The sequence below is a fragment of the Rhipicephalus microplus genome, unplaced genomic scaffold (assembly GCF_043290135.1).
Source record: "Rhipicephalus microplus isolate Deutch F79 unplaced genomic scaffold, USDA_Rmic scaffold_32, whole genome shotgun sequence".
Taxonomy (NCBI): Eukaryota; Metazoa; Arthropoda; class Arachnida; order Ixodida; family Ixodidae; genus Rhipicephalus; species Rhipicephalus microplus.
Genome location: NW_027464605.1, coordinates 640,783 through 667,117, shown reverse-complemented (window position 1 = coordinate 667,117; position 26,335 = coordinate 640,783). Strand labels below are relative to the sequence as shown.

General features: G+C 42.0%; 1 protein-coding gene across 2 annotated transcripts in view; it reads left to right on the top strand.

Moving 5' to 3' along the window:
- LOC142786766 (transcription factor CP2-like protein 1) overlaps window positions 1-26,335 on the top strand; it is a 68,497-nt gene that overhangs the window by 9,077 nt on the left and 33,085 nt on the right. Inside the window, exons 6-15 of one of the 2 annotated variants that reach the window (XM_075884407.1) lie at window positions 8,073-8,278; window positions 9,548-9,615; window positions 9,711-9,816; window positions 11,098-11,204; window positions 13,860-14,009; window positions 14,819-14,887; window positions 19,059-19,100; window positions 20,011-20,369; window positions 23,522-23,591; window positions 25,828-25,945. In XM_075884407.1, the coding sequence (XP_075740522.1) occupies window positions 8,073-8,278; window positions 9,548-9,615; window positions 9,711-9,816; window positions 11,098-11,204; window positions 13,860-14,009; window positions 14,819-14,887; window positions 19,059-19,100; window positions 20,011-20,369; window positions 23,522-23,591; window positions 25,828-25,945 (1,295 nt within the window). Of the gene's footprint in view, window positions 1-8,072; window positions 8,279-9,547; window positions 9,616-9,710; window positions 9,817-11,097; window positions 11,205-13,859; window positions 14,010-14,818; window positions 14,888-19,058; window positions 19,101-20,010; window positions 20,370-23,521; window positions 23,592-25,824; window positions 25,946-26,335 lie in introns of both variants that reach the window. The other variant, XM_075884406.1, reaches the window with a different exon arrangement.

The window sequence follows — 26,335 nt, the reverse complement described above, 5'->3', positions numbered from 1 at the left end:
CTCAGCTTGGTAACTAAAATAAACCTTTATATGCTTCATACTTGCGCACCAGAAGAGACATCGCAGAACAAAGGTGTAGGTAGAAATAAGGTCACCAATTTTTATCGGCAGTGTGAACCAGTGTCATGCCAAACAGTTTTTGTTTTCCTTTCCGGTGGTGCACAAGACATTACTGTTTCAAATATGGGTGGTTTCATACTTTAATTTTGTACTCGTTTTTTTTTTCTCGGTAAATGCAACCAGGTTCTTAACAGAACATGTTTTTCTGGTCCCTTCAGGTCCCGCCCAATGTGAGTCTACTGTACTTATTACTTACCATTAGTCAGGCTCAGAATTGCATTTTAGCCTGAGCCTGGGTGAGTCAGCTCATGAGCACGTTAGCTTTTTTTATCGGTGTCATTGCTGTTTAACGTCAATATTTCACATAATCGGTACTCTATGGAGCACTTTTTGATCGCGTACCTTCAGTAAATGTGATCAGCGATTGCAATACAGTAACATGATCTATATTTATCAGGAACTTTCCGTGAAAGAGTTTGAAAGGGGAAGTCAAGGCACTCCCTCCAGCCACCACTCACGCCTCTGATCAATAAATATATAGAGTAAAGTCTCGTTTATCGGAATCTGATCAACTCTGAAATTACGTTAACATGGACTCTCGGTGCTGTCCTAGCAAAACTGTATGTACTTCAATGGTGTGAAATGCTCATTAATGCAGAGGGATTTAGCTACACATCAGTTAACTCAGACAACTCCAGAGAGAGCTATCAGGACTGTAGGGTTCAAGTCGCATGATCTCGGTGCCTTGAAGGCTTGAGCGCTGCTTGCCATAACCGACAGCGGAACCGGAGTTTGGAGAAACCGAAACCTAATGAACAACTTCAGCAGAGTATGACCATGATGATAGTAAATAAGGGTGAAGTGGTTACGTGACTCTAGTCACCACGCGGCGAAAGTGCTCGGGCCTCCGGTGCATGCAGAGACTACGAAAAGAGGAACGCTTGAATGATGGGACTGTTTGTGCTGCAACTGCCACCACAGCTGCTAACTATGCCGACGCTGCTGGTTTCTTTGTGATGTGACCTTAGAAGACCTGTAATGTGCAAAGGCTGGGTTCACTGGTACCGTTGTGTCGTGGAACCTGGTTTCTCCTAGCATGTCGAGAACAGCTTAAAAAAAATGGGGCACTTGAGCACGCTTTACGGTACCGAAGACGACTCGCTCTTTCGGCCAGTGATTTTGACTAGACCATGCATGACTAGATTGAGCTGGTTAATGTACGTGCTAATTTTGTTAAATAAACAAGTACTCTTCATTTGTGCTACCTATTTCATTTTTTAATGTATATACTGCGCACGTTAGAACTTTATACTATTGCACATTATTGCAGATGCATTCACAAAATCTCTGCATAATTTGTGCACTCACTGTTCAGATTTTGAAAATCCCGAAAAAAAGTGCGCAAATTATGTGTTTAAATTCACATATATACCCTATAAAGTGGCTGGGGGAATAGCGGGCCATCGTGGTAGCTCAGCGGTAGTGCATCGAACGCATTATTCGAAGGTTGCAGGTTTGGTTCCTGCCAAGGGCAAGTTATTTTTTCACCCACTTTTCTTTCTTCACACTTACCTTACCATTCGGTCTAATAATTTCCCCTATACTTCCCTTGGAATTATTGTCTGTATATGTATATACAACATGCCCACAGTGTGTGCTTCTGCTTACGCAGTAAAAATGCTAGGTTTTCTTCCAGTGACACGTCGTTTTATACATTTGACCTGCATACAAGTGTTTTGGGGGGGGGGGGGGCTTGCGTGTTTCGAGGGTCTGCCTATATATATACATACACACTGAGCTCACTTGGGCACGGGCCGTGCAATAAGTATATTTTATGTATAGGGCTCGCTCGGACTCAGATGGAAAAAGTTTTTTAACTGAATTCACTTGGACTCAAGTTCGCTGAAAATTTTCTGAAATAGACTCACTCGGACTTGAGCTCACTAAATATGCACAAATGCACTGAGGCTCACGACTCTGCAAAATATGATGAAACAGTCTATAAACAGGGGGTGTGTGTGCTCAAGCTGACGTTTTAACAAGTGGACTTGTCCTCTTTAAGGCTTCAAGGCAGTTCCATGCAGCCTTAAAGGGCCACCCACCAGGCATCATACTAAATTTTAGTTAGACAGTGGAAGTTGTTGGGTGTCCAATGAGGAACACTTTACCACAAAAATTTTTTGACGCGGTTTATTACGAGTGGAGAAAACGGGTTTTTTGAAGCGGTGCGAAACGAGAATGAAAAGATGCAAGCTCAGAACCATTGCTGCTCCTCCGCGTAGCCTTCGCAAGCCAAATCTCTTCCCCACCCTCTCCGGCATCCGACCAAGACGTCACGTGCGCTTGATGTGCCCAAACAAATCCAACCCCTGAGCACGCGAGTGGCGTTGCTTTGTTGGCCAGCGTTATTTTGTGGTCTTCTGACTGTTTCTGCGGGATGGTTTGGAAACGCTGGCTTGGACGCGGTGCGCGAACGCGTAGGAGCGTTCGCTCACCGCGTCTAAGCCAGCGTTGTGTGATGAGTGCGCGAACGCGTAGGAGCGTTCCACGGTGGTTGTCTGCTCGATGCGCTGACCGCGGGTACACGAACGCATGCGAAACGCTGACACATTAGCCCCGCATCTCGTTGCAATTCACGGGAGAAAAATGAAAAAAAGGCTCTCACATTTCCTTATTGCGTCTCATCATTTATCTAGAGCTTTATGAATCTCTTCAAGCAACAAATTACATAAACTGTGCATGCCGTGGTAAATCATTTTCGCCATGTCACGTGCCACTGTTTGCAACGTCAGAGCAGAGTTGTCTATGTAGAGGACCAACGTAACTGCATTGCCGTGTACGTAGGGCCACTCATACGCGCACGTCATGACCTCATTCTTTGGGCGCGGGCCGGCAGAAGGGAGGGGGAGCAGCGTTAATCTTAAAATTTGACCCATTTCCGCGGCGCGTAGCGTTGCAAATTTTGTCAGACGTGATCATGGACGCCTCGTCTACGCATTGCGCTTATCAGCTCAAAATTGTCAAACCTGGGGAGTGGCCCTTTAAAGAAGGCAACTCAACTTGTTGAAATATCAGCTCGAACAAACACACACATTTGCAGATTGTTACATTTAAGTGTTCATCTTCCCTTTCCTGCCAGTTTTTTCGGTATGAGTATGAGTGAGTTGGCTCATGAGTGAGTTTTTCGACCTCAGATGGCCAGGAACGGTTGTGGCCATGTTGGCGCTACCCTTTGTCGTGAATCGTGTTCACTCAAATCTAGGCAGACCCTCGAAACACGCAAGCCCCCTCCCTCCCCCCTCCCAAAAAAAACACACTCGAATGCAGGTCGTATGAATAAAACGATGTGTCATTGGCAGAAAACCTAGCATTTTTACTGCGTAAGCAGAAGCACAAACTGCGGGCATGTACAGGGTATGGGGATAAAAAGTTGCTAGGCCATGTACCCATAGAAATATGTGGGATAGTGGCTTGGGAACTTTTGACTCCCCTGTACGTATATCGTTTATTCATCAGTTTCTACTCTGTGTTGCTGAGTGCATCCCAGAAGGCATCATCTTGGTCCATCAATGGTACAGCACAACATTACTGTGTTTCGTTGCTTTTTGTAATCCACCGTCAAAAGTTTGACTTCCTTTACACCCACTTTGTCCACAATGTATGCCCTGGCATGTTGAATGAAACTGAGATCTGTTCAGTGTTGGCAGTTTGCCCTAGTTGGTTGCCCTTTTCCCACAGTTTGTCTATCACGTAGCACTAAAACTTGACAAGCTCTTGAAGTTTGCAGGCAGCTTCTGACAAGCTGAGGTCTGTCGCCTGAGCCAGAACACGAAACCGCCTCATAAAGTGTGTTGCCCAGCTCTGGCTTGCTTTAAAATTGGCTTGTGGCACGTTTGATATTGACAGCTTCCGTGGCATTTGCCTGGATAATCTTTGTTGTCACGGTCATTCTCTTTTCCCTTTGTTCTCTGATAAAAATGGCAACAACTTCTTCTGTCTCACATCGTCAGCCCATTTTTGATCCATTTAACGCCTAGCAGTTTGCTGCGCAGCTATACCGTTCAGTCCATTGTCTACGCCATCATCGCACATTCTTTTCTTGCAAGCTGAACTTGTGCTGCAGTTTAGAAGTTTTCTCAGCATGCAAAATGACCATTTGCTAAAAGGTCATGCTGTAATCGCACTGTGTGGTTGGTGCCATTGCTTCTCAAATATAAATGCACTTGGTTGAGGTGCGATACTTCCAGAACTCTACCAACAATGCGAACAATTGCTTCCAGAAAGCTGCCAACTATGCGCTCGCGTCACCCTGCTGTGTGAAGGGAAGAGAGGAGAGGGCACCAAAACCGTGGCAGTCAGTGCCATAATCACCATGGGCATTGGCAAGAAGGTGCAAAAGGTGCACTTACCCCCCTCAAGCCTCACCAGCAGTTGCCCTCACCCAAGCTACACCAGCGCTCTCCCCCTCCCGCTATGCAACATGGGTTTGCACCTTAAGGGATAATCCTGCTGATGCAAAACATCCACCCTTGCCGGCGCATTCCATCCACCCTCTGTTTCATGTGCCATACTAGATTATTCATCTCATGTTAAAGTTTACGCATTGACTCGCACATCCTTGGGTGTGTTGTTGTCTGCTCTCTGTAGGGTAGCAACGTGTAAGCCTTGTTTTCTTTTTGAAAACCTTTAATGTGACCAAGCGCTGAAGGCTTCAAAGGTCTGATAGAAGAATGTGCAGTGCACCTTGGCCTTCGTGACTGTTCCTACGACGTGCTTGCACTTGGCATTTCGACACTGCTGTCGGAAAACAGAGAAAGTGCAGTTACAGATAGCTGATAAGAACTTGGTTGGGAGATAAGAGGATGACACGTGCAACTCTAAAAGCTTCTCAGTTGCTCAGGATTGTAAGGGCAGTCTTTCGACGGTGTCACCGGGCCAAGATTAGCCTTTCTTAAGCAGCTGTTTCTCTTTGCGGGCCCATTGTGCGACTCCCATGCTCTGCTAACAAAACTTTTTGAAGCTTTACTTGAGGATTTTGCTAACATAAATTTTTGGTTTGAAGTCAAGTCCAAGCAAATAGTATTTAATGTAGAATAATAGCACACTGACTTTCAATAGCTACAGCATTTGGATGGTAGTAGGGTGCAAGTTATGGGCAGTTACTCGTGGTTTGTTTTTACTCTTACTGCTACGAAACTAGGAAGAGACAGATCAATATTGAAAACAGACAGTGCTCAGCAGCAGAAAAATATGTTTGCAGCAAAACACGTTATGTTTTAAAGTTCACCAGAGTTAACACCTAGAAGGTAGTGTAAGATGGTTTTACTCCTTACAAAAAAAATTAAATCAGCGTGTTGGTAATTTTGCACACTTAACCTTGAAGTGTGGTTTCACAGCAGTGAGAATAGGTGGTTCTACGGCATGGAACTGCAGTGAAGCCACCTTTACAACCTGACTACGTGTGGTCTATAAGTTGTTTTGATCGTTTCGGATACTTGAAAATTTACTTAATTTTATATTCTTGGTGAAGATACTCTAATATCCGCTCCAATATTTGAGCTGCTCAAATATTCACACAGGTCTGCTTTACTCCAATTCATTGGGGCATAGCTTGAAAAGTGCCTGTGCTATTTAATAATTTTGCAGGTTTTGTAATGACCTACAGGTCACATGTAATGCATAGCATGAAATGATGAGTCGGTTGAAAAATTGCTCATGAAGTCATACAACCCCTTTTGACCCAACTTGTACCCAACATCCATAAGAGGAAACACAGTCGAGAATTAGCACAATATACTCGTAAGATGGAAATGGAAGATGGAGAAGATTTATGTATGGAGTGTGAGTAGGACAATACAGATTAATGTATTCGCTGCACATGCCATCACCACAAGTCACACTTATCCACATGCTTGTGACCATATGCTCAGACTACACAGTGTCATTCAGTTTTTTCTTTTGATGCCGTCGCTTTGGCACCCTGTGTGGTGACCAGGCGTTACAATCCATTCATGATTAATCCTCAGATTTGCCTGTGATGTGCTGTCCTATTTGCAAAATATCTTATTTAAGCGAACTAACCTTAATAGCTATTAGAGAACATTGTAGGCAAGTTTGTGCTGTGTTGAGTCACCTAAATTATTCAACTAGTTCAAGCTTAAAAACCTGCTTGTTATAACTAGGGTGTGACTGCAATAGTGGGCATGTTGCACTGCCATTGGCATTTGGTGAGGGATGTGTTTGACAAAGTTCTGAAAGTAGCCACATTTTTGTTGTTCTTATCCACGTTGCACCTACTATTGTGAGAAGCCTGATAATGTTGTTGACACTTCTCTGATGAGACATGCCTATCTGATCGGATCGCACATGAGGTGTTGAATGATACAAAGAATCTTTTAATTTATGCATTTGCAATTAACTGCTCTGCTGTGTCATAGACAAACAGCACACAGCATTTGGGTTTGACTCGTCGACTGCTAGCTGCACCCATCGCGTCATTGTAAGTTTTAAGTTTTGTTTTGGTCTCGGAACACAACGTTGTCCAGTCCACTAATCCATCGGTAGGTTTCTAATCATTGTGCCCTGATTATCCTGTGAAAATACTATGGCTTTTGTTCGGACTAGCAAAAGGTAGTTTAGAATGCTCTTGTATGCAAATAGTGGTTGGGGCAATACTAGGCTTGTGCAAATAGTAAACTATAGGTTTGATGTGAATTTAAAATGATCAATGATTTGTTGAAGGAATTTCAAATCGAATTCAAATATAGTACATATCACATACTACAAAAAAAAATATATCTGTCATGAACCAGATAATTTACACAATATCTTTCTAAAATAGAATCAAGGCATGTGCAAATAATTCTTCTTAATTCAGAAGAATTGCAAACAGCTTTAAATAGTAGCAGGGTTTGACTTTTGGTTAGAATGTAAATGATAACTTACAAGAGTACTTGCTTAGGGGAGTTAGTGGGAGTTAGTGCAGTTTTCTATCTCCTTAGTCTTAATCTTTTAGGTGGTCTGCGATAATGCAACAACGCCAGTGATAACCTGTAAAGTATGTTATGCTTTAAAGTTTACGATACTGAGAGCCCATAATTTGGTATAACAAGCTCTTAAACTTGAAAAAGTTATGGATTCGTGCAGTGGCGCTTTGCGGCAGGGCAGATTTCTTTTGAATATATGTATTCACGGTACAGCATTCCTTCAAGGCAGTGAAACCAGCTTTGCTGGGAGTTACATGACGAGTAATTTACAATCATTTGTTCATTTTGAATGATTAAAGATTTATAGTAATTTAAATTATGATCGAATATTTGTTTGAATGTTCAGAGTGCTCGAATATTCACACGAGCTTAGACAATACATATTGTATGAGATTATTTTTTGTTGTTGTTTTGTTGAACAGTAGAACTTCAGGAAATTGAGAATTCTTCCATACTCTATGTGGCTCACTATAAATGTTTTATTGTCGAAAAATAGGGTCCGTGTCATGAATTTTGAGGAAGGGAATCTGAGGATTTCGATTTGGGACATTTTGCATTGGTTGTTTTGTTCTATGCATAAATTGTACACAATACAAAGGGATACCAGGCATGACATTACAGTGAAAATTTGTCCTTGTGCTTGCCTTGAGCTCATTGTCTCGACTAAAGTGTCTTCGAACAATGGGAATTTCGTATGATTAAAAATGCTGCCTGTGTTCCCGATGGCACGTATTCGGGACACTTTCTTTTCTCAACTGTGGGCCTAAAGTGTAACGTGGAATATGGAATACAATGACGTGTCAGTTCCCCACAATTGTTCATAATGAAATAACATTGGGCCCTCCCGCATGGTCAGTGGTGGCGGTGCCAGGTGTGACGACACAGAGCGGATGGGTCAGTAGTATGTGTTCCGCGGTACGATATAGGCCCACCGATTTTGACGCTTTTTGGCCCGTTTGCATTTTGCTAACGCACCGGGGTCGAGAGCAAGACTCTGAACTCATGTTGTGCTGCTTTTGATCGCAGCCGGTGTCGGCACAGTTCGTCGGCTCCTGACCTGCGCATGGCCGTGTACCAGCCTACGGGTCCGCTCTCTCTGCCGCTGCCACGCCTCGGACCCGGAGGGGAGTTGGCTGGCAATATTTCAACGGGTGGCTTCCAGTACTTTTTGGGAGCAGCGACGTCCATCGCCACCAAGCTCCACGAGGAAACCATGACATACCTCAACCAAGGTGGGTGGGGCTGTCCTTGTACTGCAACAGCAAAATAATGGCTGAAAGCTGGACTTGTGTGATTTCTTTTGTTCAGGCTAGTTGTCATTGCAGTGCTGTAATTGTTATCTTATCATTAGTGTTTATTTGTTGAGGCTGTGTCCTTATCCTAATCATTGTGCGACATTGTACTTGGAATTTATAACAGGGCAAGAAACAAGGAGACCACTAAAACAAGGGCACAGACAACAGTTCTGACAACATCAAGAGCAACGTTTTTAAGTTCAAAGGATAACATTACATTCTTGATTTTATTTCAATTGACCTCTATAACTTCCACAAAAGTTAGCAATAATTAATTTATAAGGTTCTACTTTTTATTTTAAAAAACAAAGCAAAAGCAACCGGTGGCATTAAAGGGGCACTGAAATGGTTTTGATGATTTTGTACAAACACATTTGGTGAGTAAACCAAGCCTTAAGGGTCATTTACAGACCAATTTGAGCTCTGCATAAACTATGTAATTTATTACAACGCCTTAAAGCTGCAAACCACTGCATTGCTATGACTCGGGCAAACATGTTTTAACTGCCCATTCACAGAGCAACATGCTCTGGAAACGCGACATCACCAAGGCTGATGATCTGATTGGTTGGGGAATACACGGAAGTAATATCAGCTGGTAGGGTTGGGGTACCTGTCGGAACAGAGATCAACCACTTCGTGATCTTCGTCTCTGTTGCCAGATGACATGCGTGCTGCCGGGTGCGCTGTGTGATAGCCTCTGAGATTGTGCGCAACCTGTTGGCGTACAATCTCGAAGGTCTAGACTGGTAAAAGCTCGAATTGTCGAGTAGGCTCATGAGAGCTCTGATATTTCTAACGTGCCTCTTGAGTTGAGGAGGCAAAGCAGAGGTGTGAAGGAAGATATGACATAATTGTCCATAGCGGCCTTGGTACATTATGTCGCTTAACTTTTCGTGCGAATGGTTTGATGAAGGTCTAGCCTACATGCTGACAAAGCTTCAAACTCGTTTCAGGGTCCCTTTAACTAGCTTAAAGGTTTGAATGCTGCAATCATCTTCCACACAGGGTTTTTTTTAATTCCTGAATCTTAGCACAGTTAAATATTATGTATATCCACCTGGTCTTTTTTTCTGAATTTAAGAAAGGTTCATACTCAAGCAACCTGCTTATAAATTGATGAACAACAGCCTAAAGTTCTTCAGTGATTCTGTGAATCTGATTAGTTTTGAAGGACGATGTTTGTTGCTTTGCGTTTTTAAACAGGCCAATCATACGAGATCAAGCTCAAGAAACTTGGTGATCTCACTGAAATGCGGGGGAAAATGCTAAAGGTGAGTGTAGACGAGACAAACAGCTTACCCCTTCACGTTAAGTTTGCCAGAAATCCTGTCACATTATTATGTGTTTTTTTTTCTCTCTTATGTAGAGCACCATTCGCATTGGTTTTCAAGAACGTCGACTGCAGTACATGGAAAAAGAACAGATTACTCAGTGGATGCGGCAGAGACCAGGCGAAAGGATACTTGAAGCTGGTAAAGGTGCACTTGGCTGAATGTTCTCCTCATTGTTGGCTATGTGTACATGAACAGATTATGCTAAAATTCAATACTATTGCTGTCTAGCGCAAGGTAGACCAGCTTAGTTCTTAGTGAAGATTAAGGGGTAAATGACATAGCAGTTGCAACACTTCTATGACATAGGCGTCTATTCGAGCCTTGCCTCCTCAGAAATGATTGTGTTCGGTGCCAAATGGTTATAGCAGGGCATGAAAACTAAGTGAAACAAAGTAGCTGGCATCAGGCGACGGTAACTGGAACCACACAGCATAAGCTTAATTGTGTGTTGGTTAGTGTGTCGCCATTCACTCTTGTGCCAGAGCGGGGAATTACTCTTGGTGTAGCCAGGACAGTTCTTGCATGTGCCGGCTCATGACACTATAATTGACTCCTGAAACTGTTGTCTGCTGGCCCTCATCACTTAGGACGTTGAGGCTTCAGGGTAACCTCCTGGACTGATGTATGCATGCTTCATTTGGTATTGACCAATTTTCTGCTGTCCTTTTATTCATGTTCCTCAACAGCTTGAAGGACGTAAATTTTTAACAATTGACGTGCCTTGTTCGGGTCTTTTTAAAAAGCTTTAAGGGTGCCAAGATTCCTAATTATGCACTTAAATGTAACATTATAGAGTTTTTACATTGGACTACCTTTGGAATCCAGCTGCCACAGCAAAATCAATGAGCCCACGATTCGTACTAGGGTGCCATTTCTACTGAGCATCTACTGTCGTATACGTAGCTGAATAGCTTGAAATGAAATTATTGAGACAGCCACATTATTTGAGTGATGTCCTTTTTTTTACTAATACAGCTCAATCATCTGCGTTACTTGCCTTCCGTGTGCTTTTGTTTGAGCACTTTCGTGCTTGTGCTGCAACCCTTATTAACATGGAATTGAACCAACTATCCCAAAGAAAACATCAATGAATAGCAGCTCCCTAGCAGGAAATAGGTCTGGGATAAGCAGAAACACTTGTCAGCAAATGAAATAATAGATGATATCAGGAGACTCTGCATTACATGTTGTGAGAACTTCAACTAATAAGACCATCAGGTAAATACATCTACAATTCTGCTTTTACAATGGTTTACTCATTGAGCAGTGATCAGGGTGTCTATAAGTTGTATAGCCTTTGCTGCCTCTTGTGGAGTACATTATTTAATTTACACTAACATCGACCAATTTCACTCAAGCGAAGCTTACTAATTAAGGCTCAGAATTTTAAGAATTATTGCCTTTGTATACCTCCTACAGATGTGCCCTTGTCGTATGGAGTGTATGAAGTGGTCAACACACCAAACAAGGTCCACTTCTGTGAATTCCTTTGGGATCCAACCAAAGAGACTGGAGTCTTTATAAGGGTAAGTGTACCTCTATACCTATGGCATAAGTGCTAGTTCAGTGTTTTGAAGATGATTTGTTTTGGGATACTTGAATGCAGAAACTTTGGTCTGTCTTTCTTTCTCTCTCTGCCCATTACAAAATTCAGTCTCCCGGCCAAAGTTTAAGCACTTGCTGAATGCCCACCCATCTTTATCTGGTTGTTGTGTTCATACTTGTGAATATTGTTAATCAAAAAGCAAATAATATGCATATCTGAGGCATTACTATCTGAGGCATATCTGAGGCATATTACTAGAAAATACATAGATGCATAATTCTAAAGATTCTAGTCTTTCTTGGGCTGCGCTGAAAATGCGACGGTATGCAAAAAAAAAGCCCTCTGCTGAAGATATGGTGCCGCCACCTGGCAGTGGCTCTAGGTTCTGCTCAAGCTCAAGTTGGCGACATCACTGCCAGATGGCGTCCATATCCCACGCAGTGCCTCCTCCCTTTTATTAATGCCAGTGAGGTGCGACCAATTCAGTATAGAGGAGGCACTTTCTGAGGCAAGGCAAAACATAAATTGCTGCTTGATAAAATAAAACAAAGACATTCCCCTGGACTCGTGTATTGCGGCCAGCAGAGGACTGTAGTCTTTCGACGACATTTGCAGTGAAGCACGCAGATATGCGGCCAATTTTCTTTTTCTGCATGTAAACATGTTTTGTACTCTTGCTTCTTTTTTCTTTCGTAGTACGTGGTACAATTCCCCCATTTCCGGCAACATTTTTCGTTAGCCTTCTTGCAGCTTATCATTGCTTTTATTTTATGTAGAATCGCAAATCTATTTTTCGAATGCAAGTCTACATACATTAGTCTCCTTATGATGTGACTCATTAGCACCGCACTCAAGGGCCATAAAAGTTTCTAATATCTCACTCTTATCGAACAGTGTTGTGTAATGTTGCATCTTTAAAGGGACTATGACTGGATGGTCCAACAATTTGTCATTTTCAAAGGAAAATAGAAGTAGATGGTCTATTAATCCTGTACATTATTAAATGCAGATTGTAAAAGAATATTTTAGTGCATAACAAACCTTAGAAGTCAGCGGCTATAAACACCGTCCACTGCCATTTTGTCATGGAATCTGTGATGTCATACCCTGCATAGAACAAAGCCGTTGTCTTCTACCAAGGTTTCAGCTGTTGCAAATCATTCAATTTCATTTCCAAACTAAACAAAGCTATGATATCTTTATTTTACACACAAATAAGCTATGATATCTTTATTTTCACCTAAATGCTAGCACTCAGACAGCAAGCTGTTCGTGACAGCTATGTTAATAAGGGTTGCAGCGCAAGCACAAAAGTGCTCGAAGAAAAGTATATGGAAGGCGAGGAGTGGAAGGCAAAGAGGGATAACACGAGCGTTACTTGCCATCCGTGTGCTTTTGTTTTAGCACTTTCGTGCTTGTGCTGCAATCCTTATTAACATGGAATTGAACCAACTAGCCCAAATAGCCATTCTTCTTGTGACATCTAGGCTCACGAGTGTGCTAATGCTGCCAGACTTTCAGGCTGCGTACACATTCATACAAATATTCAATTGTAAATTTAGTGCTCAACCAAATGTGCTAAAATTTTGCCAGCTGATTTGAAAATGTACAAGGATTAACCCATGTGTTGAGGGTATGATAAAAAACTGGGTGCCACGGGCCCTTTAACTCAATGCAGCCTATTACAGTAAGCTCTCATAAAATGGAAATGAGTTAAATGAAGCTGCTGCTTAAATGAAACTACTTCCAGTACAATTGACTTTATGCCTGAGTTCTGCACCACTGTTTATCTCTCAGTAAATGTAACTTCTGTTAAATGGAAATCATTTTCCTGCTCATTTCAGATCCTGTTTAACGAGAGTCTACTGCATAGTGAAAGCTAATTGATACAGTTTTCACTGGAACTGAATATAAAGACATGTAATTCACAAGTTGTATCCTACAAGGCAAGCTCTAAAATGTATGAAAATATGCGTACCTGGTGTTAAAATCAATAACAGATCTTCACATGGCAAGCATCTTGCTACGTTACATTAATGACAGCCAGTACATTTTTATCGCAACACGAAATAGATCATTGATGCAAAAGGGGCCTTCTGCCCTCGCTTCTTGTGCTGAATCTCCGCTCACGCTGCTGCAGAATCGGTGTGGCTGCCAGCATATAGTGCACTGTTCATGGGTCTTTGCAATGTCACTTTTAAGTTAGTAACCTGGGTACGAAGCTACTATATTCAGAAATACCAGTAAAAGCTGATATCTGAGGTTGTATTACCTAGTTTCAGATGAAAAGACTATCGCAGTAACTGTATATTAATACACTGTACAACTATTGTTCTTGCACGTTCTTCATAAATTAAAAAAAAAACATGTACATCGGATCCGCATTAAACGAAACTCTCTCAGATGAAATTGCTACTTAAGTGGAACAGCTGCCCCTGATATGATTGGTATTGTACTTCAAATTCTACGACCCTGTTGATCTCTCAATAAACGAATCTCCTGTTAAACGAAACAAATGTTCCTGGTTTCTTCAAGTTTTGTTTAATAGGAGTGTGCTGTAGTATTATGGAATCGTAACAGCGATATTTGACTACATCAGCCTGTTTCATCTTGTGTGGTTGTACTTTCGTTCCAGCTCAACTGCATCAGCACAGAGTTCACTCCCAAGAAACATGGGGGTGAGAAAGGTGTACCCTTCCGCATTGTCATTGAAACATATTCCCATGGAGAGCCTGGGCCGCCTCAGAAGTTACACTCAGCTTCCTGCCAAGTCAAAGTGTTCAAGGTAAGAACGTGCCTGTTGATTTGAGTTCCAATCCTGGTCTCATTGAAAGCATTCTAGCAGCGTGGTATGTATCGTATTCTTACGTGTTTCGCGCTGCTCTATAACCTAGAATACAAACTTCAAATCGCGAGGGAAAAAAAAAATCAAACATGAAAGGTCTCTAAATATTGCCATAAAGCATTGCTGGTTCAAGTGGCTTAGCTGTACAGTGGGGGCCAAAAAGCTAGGTGCATCACTGTAGGTTCACAACGTTCTTGATACTGAAAAATTAAAAGTGGGATATCACCAGTTGCTTAAAATGATGTAAAAGCTGGAGCATCATTAGGAATGTTTAGAGTGCTTAGAGATGGCATTACCTCATCATAGCAATGTAATATACAGAAGGAGGTCCCAAAGTTTTGGGTTGCAAGGGGACCTCCTGTACAAATCAGAAAAAGAAAACATCAATGAATAGCAGCTCCCTAGCAGGAAATAGGTCTGGGATAAGCAGAAACACTTGACAGCAAATGAAATAATAGATGATATCAGGAGACTCTGCATTACATGTTGTGAGAACTTCAACTAATAAGACCATCAGGTAAATACAAATGGAAATGTAGCAAAAGAGCCCAAATAATAACATATAGTAACATAAAAAAATAGTAGAACTTATGAGCGGAGTGCGGATAATAATGTGGCCATGTTTTGCCACCTGTTCTGCATTCACTACCACCGTGTACCTGTGTCACTTTTTTAAGGGCAGGATATTATATTAATTCTGCTTTATTGTTAACGATGAGTGTAGTCCTTCACAATGTGTTCGTTTTCAGCCAAAAGGTGCAGACAGAAAACACAAGACCGACCGTGAAAAAATGATCAAGAGGCCTCTGGCTGAGCAGGTGAGCACAGAAAGAGCCTCCTGTCAGTTTTGAAGAACTGTAGGCTGAATGTGGTAGATTTCTATTGGTCGCCAGCGCACATGCGTTATTTAGTATTTTTATTTATTTAGGAGGCATTGGATAAAAGTGCTTTGTGCAGCTGGATTCGTTCACTGCACATGTGTTATTGTAAACACGGAATAATGTCCTGACTGCGAGAAAATTGGAAAAATGGAAAGTAAGGAGTGGGAAATCGGGTCAATAAATGCAGGTTGCTAGTGATCTATTAGAGATAGATCATTAGCAATCTGTGATCTACTGTGAAATCTCGGCACAATGAATCTTGAGAGACTGCTAAAAATTATTCATTATTTAGAAAAGTTGTTGTAGGGAAAGTTTTTAAAATTTGCACAAAAATTGTAAAGGCAAACATGCGAGTCACTTGTACTGTACAGTGCAGTCCACTTATAACGATATCGAGAAAACCTAAAAATATGATCGTTATAACCGGTGATCGTTATATCTGGACTGCCGCCAAAAAATCGTCGCCGGACGTACCTTTTGTAGCCCCAGGCTTCATTTCGCTATTTTCAACAATTAATAAATATTGTAGATAGTAGGATGTCAAAAACAAGACTATTTCTTACTCCGAAGAACGCATCACGGGTTCGCTGAGGAAGAGAGACTGACCGACGGCGGGGTGGGAGCAGTGGGAGGAAGAAAGCACAGCCTGAGGTACACAGCCGGAATGCCAACGAGGCCCCGCCCCGATGCCGCCACACCGCTTTGCTTTTCGCTTTTTTTATTTTCTCTCTCTTTCCCGCTTTCGTTCGGCAAGCTACGAGTAGCTTGCTGGCTTGCCGTTGCAGAAGGCGGGGAGCCGCGGAGCGCGGCGCTTTGCTTTTCGCATTTTTTTTTTTTTTAAGTTCTCTCAGCCTCTCCGCGGTCGACGCGCGGCGAAGCGCAAAACGTGACACAGCTGGCGCCATCTGTAGCGCGTCGCGCCAACTCGCGATGCTCTCCTCGGCTTTTTGAACGGCCGGGACGCGCTGCCGGCGCTGTCCTGCAGTGGCGGCAGATACGTACTCGCCTACGCTAACTTTTCGTCTTGTCTCGGCATAGTTCGTTTCAGAAGAACTTATCAATCTAAATGTTACGATTATTCTGAATGAAACATGCCGTCCACGGCAAACTTTTCATCGTTGTATCCGATATGCGGTGGATAACATATCGTTATATATGGTTTTTTTCCCCATAGCCCCAATGCATAAAATGAGACTGTTAAGTCGACCCATCGTTATAACCGATATATCGTTATATGTGGTATCGTTATAAGTGGACTGCACTGTATATACATTCATGACCGCGTTATGCGCAAATGAGCGTGAAAAAACAAACATGTAATATTGTGGAACCAGTGCGCGTTTATTTGAAGAGCGCCATCTATCCTGATTTGGGCAGCTTTGACTGCTGAAAGACTAGCTCTTAAGCGTGCGCATTTTTTAAATGCAAAGCATTTCCTTATGTACTGCAAGCACTTTTGGCGTCTATCTACGTATCTGGCTGTCTGTCTGCCCAACTTGACTAACTTTGGTATGAACCAAAATTAGTATGGGAGGGTCAGATAGTTTGACGAATATGACACGTTGGTCAAGACATGAATAGTCGCAATCCCGTTGCAAACATCGCCAAACATTTCCTGGGTAACTCAATATTTCTCTCTCTCCCTCCTGCCAGACAGTGGCACATACCCGCAGGCGGGTATGTGCCACTGGTAATGGACATTTAGTATCTACCGAGGAATGACAAAAACACACATGGGCAATTTGAACCTGTGAGTGTCAAGGAAAACCTGACTTTGACAGCGTTGGCTCGACGAATGCTAAGAATAAATGTCAGGGTCCCATCGGGAATCGAACCCAAGAATTCTGTGTAGCAATCAAGTATTCTACCACAAAGCCATGCCAGGCCTCAGAGATACCTTTCAAATAGACCCTAATGTTCATGAAACGTCAAGTGTGGTTGCAGTGCTGGCTATGCAATTTTATAAGCACTACATATGTACTCCTAAGATACAGCTGTCACGTAGGGTTAATGTCGATTGCAGTTAGTTGCCATCTCCTGAAGTTGATTTATGTCGCAGTGTCAAGGGCTACCACCCTCGCTGGTACCAATGCATCATATCAGCTTAAACAATATTCATGTTCCTGCTGGCATCATTGTGCAAGTGCAAACAACTGGTTATATAAACTTCTGCAACTCTTCAACACATGTCTGTGCGTGCAACATTTATACATATATTTAGCGTCATCACAACGTGTCACACAATAAAAAAATTGCAACACGGTCACCTTCCCCCCACATGCTTCGCATAATGTCGATACTCAAGGTACGTGAGATCCGCCGAATTTTTTCTTACGCACTGCGAAGAGTCAGCGTTTAATACCGATTCTTCACATTGGTTCACACACACTGTTTCACCATCATGTTTGCTCTCATCGCCATTTTCTTGTCATGATAAATGGTATGGATCTTATCGGTCGTCAGCCAAGTTCACGTGCATACTTCGTCATCGTGCTGTGCATAGTGTTTGGCCGTTAGTGAAGCATGCACGGGTAATCACGGGCGACTTCATCCCATATGTCACTCGCGTCGCATTTTTCACTGTCGTAGCATTCCTTTCGTGCTTCTCACTATGAGAAAATTGTTATACTGAGGTTTCCTATAACAAGATTCGACTGTATTAGAGATCGACGTCCATGTACACTTGCCTGTATGTCTTACAAGTGTGTCAGGAAGGCTCCATGGGATCTATATTAGGACCAGTTGACTCAGTGAGGAGGGTGTGAAGTTGGCAACTGCATGTAACGCATGTGGCAGAGAAACCATTGTCAGTGTGGGTTACTTATTGGGTTTTGAGAAAACTAAAGTGCTTACTTGTTTAAGATTTGGTAGGTATGAGATCAGAAAGCTTGTGGACAGAGTCCATTAACACACAACTGGTGTAATTTGTGGTTTATGTTGTTTGGCCGTGAATGTTACCATGCCGCAAGAATGCCCGGTAATTGCTACTACATGTTTTTTTTTTTTGCTTCTTTTTTATTGCAGTAGTTATCGGCAGTCATTGCAGCTGATAAGTTATTGCACTGGCAGTCAGTCAGTTCTTGAACACTTGAACACATTAGTTATATCTTGTGATCACTTTCCCTTGACCTCGATGTGACGAAATGGCATGTCTACAATAAAAACTTCACTGAACCGACGTTTCGATATTTCATTCACACTGATGTTGCACACTTCTAGAGCCAGCCCATTACACTGCATTCTTCATCGTATATCAATATTACCACATATCTCAAAATATTTTCATTTCATTTCATTTCATTTCATTTATTTACTCTCAAGGCCGAAGCATTACAGAGAGGAGCGGGTATACATCATACAAAAAAAAAATCAGGAAATACAGCAAATCAAAATTATATGTGCACAATGGCGATCTGAAAACCATAAAAGAAAAGAAAGACTGCGTGATGTGAAGAAGAGGCAGGGTGGTTGTAACAACAATGTTCGACATGGTTGCGTCTTTGAGTGACACGCGCAGACAAAAAACTAACAAGAGAAAACACAGTGTGGCGAATTTACGCGAAATGGTTAGAGAGGGCGTTTTTAAACAAATTTTGGGACCAGATTGCAAAGACTATCTCAGAATCTTGACCAGATCGTGACGGCACTGCAATAGGACCTTCGGGTCAGGTTACTGAATCATCTTAACTTTATAATGAAGCATTACAGTTAAACCTCATCACCACTATATTGCATTCAACACAAGTTACCTTTGTTATATCTGATATCGAATTGAATCATGTAGCACTTTGCTATTGATAGGCATCTTTTTATTTGCTTTATTATTTCTGATAATTTGCCCTATTCAGTTTCATTATATATATGGTGGATTGACTGTAACAATTTCCTTCCCATCAGAGATAGACACTCTTGAGGACTTCTAATCCTGTAGCCATTCAAAAAGGCCGGGGTGACTCCGGCAGCACATGCATTAAAACAGGTTACTTGGGTGTGTGAAAACTCAAGGACTTTACTTAAATCAGTATTTTCACATGATCTCATGTTTCTGGGGTCATACTGGTCTTGTATGTTCTGCCTACAGTTACCCTCTAAACTTTCTTTGTTCCAGGAAAAACATCAACCTTCGTACGATTGCACCGTGTTTACCGAGGTAGGTAACATTTTTTGCAAAGCGTTGTCATGTGTTTTATTGTTGTGGTATTGATTGTAAAGCAGAGTATCTTAAAGAGATTACGTAGTAGACTATGTACATAATATGTCGCGAAAAGTAGCAGAATTTTCTGTAGTTAATGTTTATAGGGCCTTACAGTCACCAAGTTGTCATCAGATAGCACTGGATATAAAATGGCGTTGCTTGAGAATGCGGTGCAGATACACAGGTTTTTTTATTTCTACAAAACAATTGAGCATATGCCCGCATCAGTCAGCCATGGGATTAAGTCGATGTAAGAGTGACTTAAACTTCTAGGCTCCGCAGCCATACCTGTAATTCATTTGTGGATTTGTGATTGTACATACTATTTTCTGAAAATGCACATTTGCTTGGATGTCTCACAAGTGTGTCAGGGAGGCTCCATGGTATCTAAATAAAAACTCCATAGGTTTTATTACCTCATTACTCTCTAATAATGGGCACTTGTTATTGATAGGAATGTTATTTTAGTTTTGCAATATTCGCACATTTTTTGCTTTTGTTGGTAGTGAGAAAAACTGTGAAGCCCAACTTGGCTTTATGTCCTGAAATCTTTCAGTTTAAAAATACACCTGAACCTTATTATAAAAGACGCACATGGGAGTAGTACTCGTCTCTTGCGTGAGGTGGCGGTTATGTGCAGGGTAGCGCGTATGCATATTCTTCTCAATCCCCATTTCAGTGCTGGGCCCAGTGATGTCTTTTATAACCATGTGTTTGTTACATCAGTGCCTTTTAAAAAAGGCTTCAACTACTAGCTTGATTGAAATGTCTCTGGAATTTTTTCCTGCTTTTCCAGCCTTGGTTCACTGAGGCTTACTTTGACGTCAATCAAAGACAGTTGTCCTTCACTGGATTTTTTTTTCAGTGCATTTCTGAGCCAGCATTTGCACCGGCCAGTCCTCCCCTGAGTACCAGCGGCAACAGCAATAGCGGGGTTACAAGCCCATCTGCAGCACTGGCGGTCGGAGCTCAAGGTCCGGCAGCCGTTCCAGTCGGTGCACAGGGGCCGGCCCCGGCCACACCAACTAGTGTGTTGCCCATTGTGTCCACCGCCCCCCCAACCAAGCCACCACCGGTGGCCAGCGTTCCACCACTGCCCCCCACGACACCTGTGTCTCCTCCTCAGCCCATCCAGCAGCGGCCCAGTAGCACCAGCAACTACTCACCTCAAGGGAGTGGTGACAGCTTCCCTCCATCTACAGCAAACAATGCCATGCCGGACCTGTGAGTTGAACTGGCGACTGAATTGCAAATGCCATTAAGGGGCGTTAGGGTAGATAGGGATTTTATGGTTATCGAAGGAAAAGCGTATTACTGTTTGAAGGGAGTTTGGGATGCCTTAGAACACATAGTTATAAAGCGAGATTCAGTAAAAATGAAAAAAAATATGCATGCTGTGAGGAAGCTTAGCAAACAGCATGGCATGTTTTAAATTCATTGTAGAGATCTGCTTCCGGGTGTGTATTCTGGCACTAGACTTCATGAAGTCTTAGGTTTTAGTGACCACAATGGAAAAGTAAACAAGTCTCCGATAGAAATAAGTGGAAGATGGTTAGAGGATTAGTTGTCAAAGAGTAGAAAATAAGGACAACATAAGTAGTATAAAAATAATAGACTAATAGAGAATAATAGAGAATAAATAATAATAATAATAATAATATGCATGAGAACTTATGGTCTTCTTTTCTTCCTTCTATAGCAAGATCGGTTTAATTGAAGCATACAAGGCATTAGGCCGACTTAAAACAGAAAAGAAAGTTTTTAGTTTTTTTGTTTTACCTTGATGGCGCATATATGTCGGTGCCCCATTATGAATTGAATGCTAATGGCATCCACCCATTTATCTGAGATGTCTGTGTGATTACGAAGAGACCTTCTGTATGCCCCTGTATGTATGCCCCTGTATGTATTCTTGTTCTCCGGCAGCATTTGCGAGTTATGGCAAGCCTACTATCTTGACAATACTTTTAGATCAAGATTGAAGGTCGTCCTAAAACTTTGCCAGGCCAAAAATTTAGTTTTGTTACATCCTCATTATCACTGATAGTTTCTTGTAAATGCTCCGGCTTAGGAGGTAGTTCTCAATGAAGGCTCTTCATACATTGTAACTTGGCAGGCAGTGCGAGAGCAGTGTGACTAACCTTTACCGAATTAGGTTTAGTGTTTACAGTAGTTCATGTAATCGGCATAATTCAATCAAAAGGTAGTGTCGTGTGACCAGCCACTGCACTGTGCTCAGTTTTTTGAAAGAAGACAAAGCCAATGAGTGCCCAGTGCTATTATTTGCTGCAGCTGGTTACATTGTAGAGCACACGAAAATGCAGCCTTGTTTTTCACATCTTGGGTTGTGGATGCGCAGGAAAGTGAATGTGAACTCGCAACAACTTGCGGCACGATTATAAAGGCGCAGCATTTTGCAGCCACACGGTACAGCTACCTGGCACAGTGGCTTTGTGATTGGTGTTTCACTGGTGAACACGAGGTTGCAAGAACATAAGTTTCTTTTCCGTTGCATCTGCTTAACCTGATCGAAGCAAACACTGTGACAATCGATAGTACAACAGAGCTGATGCAATAATGTCATAGTGTTGTTGTCACCCATTTTCTATTCTTCTATTCTCCTGGGCTAAGCCGTTTCTCATAGCAGCATGGCTGTTTTACTATACTCAAAGCATAACTTATTGGTGTTGCCTAATATATATCCTAAAGTCAAAAGAGAAAAATTTGTGCAGCTTCCATTGAGTTGCTCAAGGTTAGGGCAGAGCAATACTGGTCAGCACTTGGCTGGTCCTGGCTTGACTAAACATACATACATACACACACCGATGCACAAAGTGTTCATGTGATCACATTGTAAATTGCAAGTATTTGCTAGGTATTGACTCATTTGATTGTGAATGTCTTGGCAAGGGCAACAACAAGCACCCTAATTACCTTAACCGGCCTGATATCCATGTTCAACGCTTGGTCTTGATTAGCTTGTGTCCCAAGCCAATATAGGCTTGATTAGCTAATTAGCACTAATAAGGCTAAGCCTTTATTAGACTTAGCTTGACTCATCTTTACGAGATTGGTGTAATGGGGCACACCATAATTTCAATTAAGCATAGGGCTAATTGAAGATCTGGCTGAATTACTTTTATTAGGCTAGCTAATCAGCCATTATGCTCAACTAGGCTTAATTAGGCTTGGCTTTGATTAACTTGGCTGGTGGTGATAATTTCTTATTTATATATTGAACCAGATAAACAGCTGGCATAAAAGCGCTACTGTAAAACAAAGTCTAGTAGGGTTAGCCTGATTCATGCTACCTCAACATGTTAAGATATTGTTTCTGTTGGCTTCCTTCGAAGACTTGGAACATAGTAAGAGGTTCAAACGACTCTAAGAAAGCCCAAATGCTTTCTGCATTCAGTATTCATTTTGTTTGCCTTTTATTGCGATAGCAATTATATAAACACTCTCAGCTGGATTTCGCCATCGGCGTCGGCGCCGATATCATGCACCGTATATGTATACGTATATATATATATATATATATATATATATATATATATATATATATATATATGAAAACGCAATGAAGAAAAAAAATCAAAAAAAAAAAGTCTTCAGAGCGTGGAATCGAACGTGGGGCCTCTGCGTCCTGTATGCAAGGCATTAACCACTGAGCCACTGAAGGGTACCTCCTTCAACCTTCAAATGATGGAGGTGGAAATGTTGTAGGCCCGTGTGCTCAGATTTGGGTGCACGTTAAAGAACCCCAGGTGGTCAAAATTTCCGGAGCTCTCCACTACGGCGTCTCGCATAATCATATGGTAGTTTTAGGACGTTAAACCCCACATACCAACCTTCAAATGGCAAGCTATTCATATCTACCATTTACAGCTTTTGGCGGGCATCTCTGGGGGAAATATGGTGTTTTCAGCATTATCAGCAAGGTGGCGTAGTGAGCGCATGGCGGCTCTTATCTCTCACGCGTTTTGGCCCCCGTAGAGAATAAAAGGGTGTACGCTCGATCGCGCGCCCTTATCTTGCAGTGGGAAGAATCGTATGTCTTGGCTAGCCTTTGGGTTTCGTCGGAACGATTGTGTTGTAGTTACCGGGTGCACAAAGGTTACTGCAATCGTTGCACAACATCCGTTTGCGAAAAGGGCGCGCTTTTCAGACACAGTGAGGTAACAACTAAGAAGCTTATTCTCGTTCATCTGTACCTGTGAGTACGTTTCGTGCGCCATTTGTGCGTGAGAAACGCGGGGCACGTTTCGATATGCTTGCCATTTTGCGTGTGACCTTCCAATTTGTTGCTATCCCGTTCATTGCTCCGCCTTTGCGACAAAGCTGTCACTTTTTTTTATTGTGCATACACTTCGCAGGAACCCTGGAACCCCAGGCAGCTCAACTAGTGACGTGCTTGAAGTTTCTGATGTTTCCCTGTCATCGCCGGTAAGATGAGTGTTGACAGTATTTCACATATATTATTGATCCAGTGGCTTAGTGCTACCAAAGCTTTAGGCATCCTTTTGATGCTGCTAGCTTTACCGTCCTCCTCTGTGCATCATTGGCTAGGATTTTTGGCTGCTGACTTCAAACTCGCGGGTTTGATTCCTGTCGTGGCAGCCACATTTCAGTAATGGCCAAATGGTGAAGGCCCGTGTATTGTTCAATGTCAGTGCATGTTAAAGAACACCAGGAGGTCAAACTTTCTAGAGCCCTCCACTATGGCGTCTCTCATAATCGTATTGTGCTTTTGGGATGTAAAAGCCCCAGATTATTATTATTATTATTATTATTATTATTATTATTATTATTATTATTATTATTATTATTATTATTATTATTATTATTATTATTATTGGAAGCTTTACTATATTAATAAGTATTTAAAGTCTAAATTAATCTTAGTCTTTAATGCATTGTGATTGCCTATTTATGCTGAGCACCGTCAGGGTGTTTGTTTAGCATGCATGGTGCCTCCAATGGCATGCTTCATAAAAAATAATGTAAAACATGCAAAATGTCTACTTTATGGCATTATTGTGATTAGGAGTGTTCAGTAGAACTAATCGTGCTTTGAGATGTCATTATGTAACAGAGCTTCCTTGTTAGAAAACTTTAGTATGCATGTAAATATTCATACACCTAGCTAATTGACAGTTAAGAAAATTTTTGTAGTCATAATTAATCTAGAGTCACCTAGACATCCATGAAAGCTCATGTGCTGTTTTGTGGATTTTAATTTCTGTAAATAATTGAGTCAATAAAGTAAGTGCCATAATAAAAGAAAAAAGCAAAGAAGCAAATTGGACAAGTGAGCACTACCATAGAATGGAGTGACACCTTGGCTTAATGCAATGTGGCAAGATTTGGATATTTTGTTCTATTTCGAAATTCTGGGCTTTTTGCGCTTGATTTAGTAATCCTATTGCATTGCTTTACTTAATAACATACTTAAGTGCAGACTAATGCTACAGTGGAACTTCGATTATACGTCCCCCGGTCGACGACCCACATTTTACATCGAATCGGTTTGTTCCCAGGGAAATTTCTATAGAAGTAATGTATGAAAAAACCTTGGTTTTTCATAGAAAAAACTACCTTTACTCGAATCGATTGTCATCCAAATATTCACGAGCGCAAAATATTAACTTGCGTTCCCCTAGGTTGGCCAATAGAAAAGTAGAGAGACAGGATGTCTTCTTAGAATGAAAAATTTATTCTCCTGGAAGTTCATGTGCTTCTACATGTGCTGCAATCGCGTGCATATGTATCCGGGATCTTTACCTAGTGAAGCTCTATCCACACAAAGTAGCTTCAGCTGCTCAAAAAGCTGATATTTTCAAGTTTTCGGTCCGTGGAAATTTTTCTTGGTCCACATTCAGCTGATCTCCTGCCTTTGTCGCAGTCACATTCACAGGCTTGCGCACACGTAAGGCGAGACTCAGCTGTTTTCACTGTGCAAAATTACTTTCACTTAATGTCAACGTTCATAATAACAGTGGGACATCACTCGTTGCACTTCACAAGCCAACAAATTACAACGCACACAGCTCAGTCGCGCACAAAGGCATTCTACGCTAGCTCGTGATCCGTCGCTATTATGTTATGACGATAACAGTGTGTCTGACTGTTCTGATGGGAGGCTGTTGACAATGTGGTTTCGGTTTCCTTTTCACGTGCTGACAATTTTTCGGATGTTATTTATCGGTAGAAAGATGCGCCTTGTGCTTTATTTTTTTAAAGTTGACAATAAAAATTTGCTCGCATCTCCTTCAACTAAGTAATGCTTCATTAGCTGCCACTGGCAAGAATAATTTAGTCAACCTTCCTACAGAATCACAAGGTCGTGCTGTGGGCTTATTCAGGCGGCCCGTACCGATTTTTTGGGGGGCAGGGGTGAGTGTTGCTGCCTATAATCTAATCTCAGTTTTTTGGTTATACAATGCCCGGATTATATTACGGTATTGCGTGGTCTTCTGAAAGTCATATGATCGAGGTTCCACTGTATTTGCATAAGTCTGCAAGAACTGTAGCACGTCCTAAACGTACATACACCCTGTATTTTTTGCCATGACATGAAGCGCGAAAAAAATGTAATCTCCGAAAACTCGGAGTTTTGTTGCTTGACAACATGTTCAAAGCAGAACTGACAATGAAATACCCTGGCCTGTTTCACCAGCAGAATTATCAGTCACCGCCGAGCTCCCATTTGTCGTCGGAAGCCAGTGCCAACGAGACGGCTCACTGGCTTCAGCAGAACCGCTTTGCAAACTTCACCCGCACCTTTGCTAGTTTTTCTGGTGAGTCTCGCTCAATCGTCTTTAGCGTTCATCAATTCTTTAAAGGGGTGGTGCCACCATATTTGTGGCATGCACATTATTTGCTGCAAGCGTTTCTTATAGGTACAGTAAGCATGATACTCGCACCATGATTTCTTTATTCTCGCTAAATAAATTAAAATTATGGCCCATAACATGTGGCCGCTCTTTTTATGTGGACAATTTTCGGTATTGCTTTCTGGACACCAAGTTGAGCTGTGACGTAGAATTGTCCATGACTTAGTCACGTGACCACACAAAGCTGTGACGCACGTCAGGTTGATTATCGTCTGCTCTTGCACACACATGCTACGCAAGCACCTGCAAAACAAATGCACCAACTGTTGCTATGGCTAGCTGCAGCAGCCGTGG